Here is a 3,660-nt window from a genome sequence, read left to right on the forward strand (position 1 = left end):
GGAACAATTCGATTCGGTTTTCGCGAGACACTTTCAAAATGTCATCGATAAGGGTGATCTTCTTAAAATTAAATAATAATAATAATAAAAAAGAAAGAAAGAAAACGTTCCTTTGTTGCAAGTGTTTTGACATTTGACTAACAATTGCAATTAGTAAATTAAAACGTGAGATTAAACTAATGGGTTTTCTGATAATCAGTCACAATCATCTTAAAAAATGAATCTGTATGTACTACTGATAAGGAATTATTTAAAGACGAAGAAGAAGACGAAAGAAGAACAGAGTTACAGAGGTGGTGATGAAAGAAATCCATGCTTCTCTTTTACAAAACTGCCAAAACATTACCACCTACCATTGTTGAATGTTCAGTCCCTACTTTCATCTTCTTCCTCCTCTTGCCCACCATTTCTCAGACTTCCATGTGCTTGCAGGTTCCTTCAGCTTCAATTAAGGGTTTTCTTCTTCTTATCTCTCTAAAACGAGATAGATATTTAAGAGCTTTTCCTCTTACCCTCCGTTTCGCCAGTTGAACCATACCCAGAAAGGAAATGTGTTTGAAACTGACAAATTTGTTGATTTCAGTCTTTATTACACTCATTTTCAAAAGATTTTGAAAAAAAAGAAGAAAAAACAGATCTAGGGTTCTTTATCTCTCTTCTCATTCAGTATCACCGGAAGCCGCTCTTCCTCAATACGAACAAGGTTAGATATGCATTTTCCATTTGTGTTGTCTTTTGCTTTATGTTCTTCCTCCATTATTATAGTTTTTCTTTGCTCATTCAGGGATTTAGCCATAAGTATGTAATGTGAGTTTTCCCCTGTTTCTTCTTCTTCTTCTTCTTCTTCTTCTGTAGAAAAAAGAAAAGATGTCGACAGATCTGCAAACTGAATTATCAAAGAGAACCCAGATTTTCAATCTTAAGTTATGGGTTTTGATTGGAATACTAATCGGGTTGTTAACTATACTCCTCCTTTTACTAATATCAGTTTGCCTTGCTTTAACGAAAAAATCCAAACCTAGACTTCCAATCAGTCAAATCCCAGCTGAATCCAAAGAAATCAAAGAAATAAGAATCGATCAAGCTTCAGCCAACAATAATCATGATTCCCGTTTCTCCCATGGCGATTCAGATGCACAAGTGAAGAAGAAAAATATGATGATGATGATGATGAACAATGCAGATAATAATAGCAGCCATTCAGGCTGTTCCTCCAATACTTTAGAAGATGGTTCTTACTCAGGAGAAAAAGCTATTGAATTATATTACAAACCTTCAAGTCCTATAACTGCTCCTTCCCCATTAAACGGCTTACCTGAATTCTCTCGAACCGGATGGGGTCATTGGTTCACTCTAAGAGATCTCGAAATCGCGACAAACCGATTCTCAAAGGAAAATGTCATCGGAGAAGGAGGATATGGAATTGTCTACCGTGGCCATCTGATAAACGGGACTCCTGTGGCAGTCAAGAAACTCCTTAACAATCTGTAAGAACTTTCCTGGATTCCAGTTGTTTCAGTTTAACATTCCTGAAACTGTTTCTTTGTTATATGCAGGGGACAAGCAGAGAAGGAGTTTAAGGTTGAAGTCGAGGCCATTGGTCATGTTCGTCACAAGAACTTAGTTCGGCTTTTAGGATACTGTATAGAAGGAACACAAAGGATGCTGGTTTACCAGTATGTAAACAATGGAAATTTGGAACAATGGCTTCATGGTTCGACAGTTGAGAAACAGTATCTAACCTGGGAGGCTCGTATGAAGATCATACTGGGCACTGCTAAGGCGTGAGTATATAACATTTAAAAAAGTTTTGTTGTGCTTTATATTGACTTTTTTTCCCATTTTTTTCAGGCTGGCATATCTGCACGAAGCAATTGAACCGAAGGTGGTCCATCGCGATATTAAGTCTAGCAACATATTGCTAGATAGGGATTTCAATGCTAAAATATCTGATTTCGGGCTTGCAAAATTGCTTGGAGCTGGAAAGAGTCATGTTGCAACAAGAGTAATGGGTACATTCGGGTATGTAGCTCCAGAATACGCAAACAGCGGGCTTTTGAATGAGAAAAGCGACGTTTATAGCTTTGGAGTGGTTATTTTGGAAGCAATCACGGGGAGGGATCCAGTGGATTATAGTAGGCCAGAATATGAGGTAAATATGGTTGAGTGGCTGAAAACTATGATTGGTAGTAGAAGAACTGAAGAGGTTATTGATCCGAAGATTGAGGATAAACCAACGTCAAGTGGCTTGAAACGGGCTCTTTTGACCGCGTTGAGGTGTGTTGATCCGGATGCAGAGAAGAGACCAAATATGGGTCAAGTTGTTCGTATGCTTGAATCAGAGGAATATCCCTTACCAAGAAAGGTTTGGTTTCTCCTCAATTTTTTGTTTTTTTTTGTATGTTGAATGTTGTTTGTTGTTACATTTGTTTTTTATTGGTTTGTTTTCAGGATAGAAGGCGGGGGCGAACAAAGGAGAAAACAGTAGAAGCGACTGAGGAGTCGACCGAGAGGGAAAACTCTGATACGGACAAGAGTGATGGCCCGGTTTTGAAATCGGAGGACAGAAGCCATCACCATCACCACCGGACAGTCATATGATTTGGTCCGGCAGCTTACATTATTCCAAATTGTTTTTCTTAGTGCAAAATTGGATTTTCAATTTTCTTTCTTTGTTTATTTTAGTGAATTTGAAATTGAAAATTAACTCACCAAGGATTAGTGGTATTCCATGTAAATATATATGTTCGGATTTTAACATTTTTAGCTATTTGAATCATTCAAAAAAATCAGATATTTTATTGATTTTAGTGTGACATTTTTCTTTGGCACTTAAATATTTAAAGTCAGATATCTTATTAATTATAAAAGATATATGAATTTTTTCGTAAAAAATGTTGTAGTTTAGGTGTCAGGTAGCACGGTTAAACATCAAAAGTATAACAAAAGTTTAATTCTGTTAAAGTTCTATTAAAGGTTATTTTATATGCTTTAACAAAAGTTTATTTTTAGTTTGCTTTAACAAAAAAAAAAATTAAAAATAAAAGAGAGAACATGCACCATGTGATATATTTCACCTAAAAAGAAAATACTAATGACTTATTAAACTCATTATTGATGGTTTGGGGACAATAATTAAATAAATTAGTTCCAATTTAGGGAGTATTAATTGATTAGTGATATATATAAATATATATATATATATAAACTTTTGACTAAAATTAATCATATATCTTTTTGACTGACCTAGCATATTTATATTTCAAAGCCAAAAAATAGCAAGTTGATTTTTTTCTCTTTTATAATCAAAACTTATTCCTTAGGGTTACTACTTACTAGCACTATCTCCCACTACACTAATCTTTTAAATCAAAACAATTTTAGTGAAAAATTAATTTGAATTTTGATTTTTTAGGATGGACATTTTAACCCTTGAATTGCCCATCTTGGGCGTGTAATTATGTTGATATGGGAAATAATTTTTAATTTAAAATTAAAAGATTAGAAACCAAAATTGACCAAGAATATGGAGGTATTTGTGATGGGCAGGGTAGGGTAGATTTATAAAGATGTTCTCTTTAATATTTTTTTTTTGTTTGTGAAAATGTTCTTTTTAATGTTTGACCGACCGCATCTAGCTTGCCCATGTGCCATAGTACA

The 3,660-nt window shown here is 34.7% G+C and overlaps 1 protein-coding gene across 1 annotated transcript; it reads left to right on the plus strand.

Moving 5' to 3' along the window:
* Positions 1-239: 239 nt before the first annotated feature.
* On the plus strand, positions 240-2,803 carry LOC124921451 (probable receptor-like protein kinase At3g17420). The gene is made up of 5 exons (XM_047462115.1): positions 240-703; positions 857-1,487; positions 1,557-1,784; positions 1,852-2,365; positions 2,452-2,803. Exons 2-5 carry the CDS (start codon positions 868-870, stop codon positions 2,599-2,601), a joined length of 1,512 nt encoding a protein of 503 aa, XP_047318071.1. The 5' UTR covers positions 240-703; positions 857-867; the 3' UTR covers positions 2,602-2,803.
* Positions 2,804-3,660: the final 857 nt, after the last annotated feature.

This window comes from Impatiens glandulifera, chromosome 1 (assembly GCF_907164915.1).
Source record: "Impatiens glandulifera chromosome 1, dImpGla2.1, whole genome shotgun sequence".
Classification (NCBI taxonomy): Eukaryota; Viridiplantae; Streptophyta; class Magnoliopsida; order Ericales; family Balsaminaceae; genus Impatiens; species Impatiens glandulifera.

Bases quoted from the DNA above. Each gene is read 5' to 3' on its own strand.
- LOC124921451 (XM_047462115.1), top strand. From the start codon at position 868: ATGTCGACAGATCTGCAAACTGAATTATCAAAGAGAACCCAGATTTTC. The intron at 1,488-1,556 runs GTAAGAACTTTC...TGTTATATGCAG, and splicing joins AAGAAACTCCTTAACAATCT to GGGACAAGCAGAGAAGGAGT. The intron at 1,785-1,851 runs GTGAGTATATAA...CATTTTTTTCAG, and splicing joins ATACTGGGCACTGCTAAGGC to GCTGGCATATCTGCACGAAG.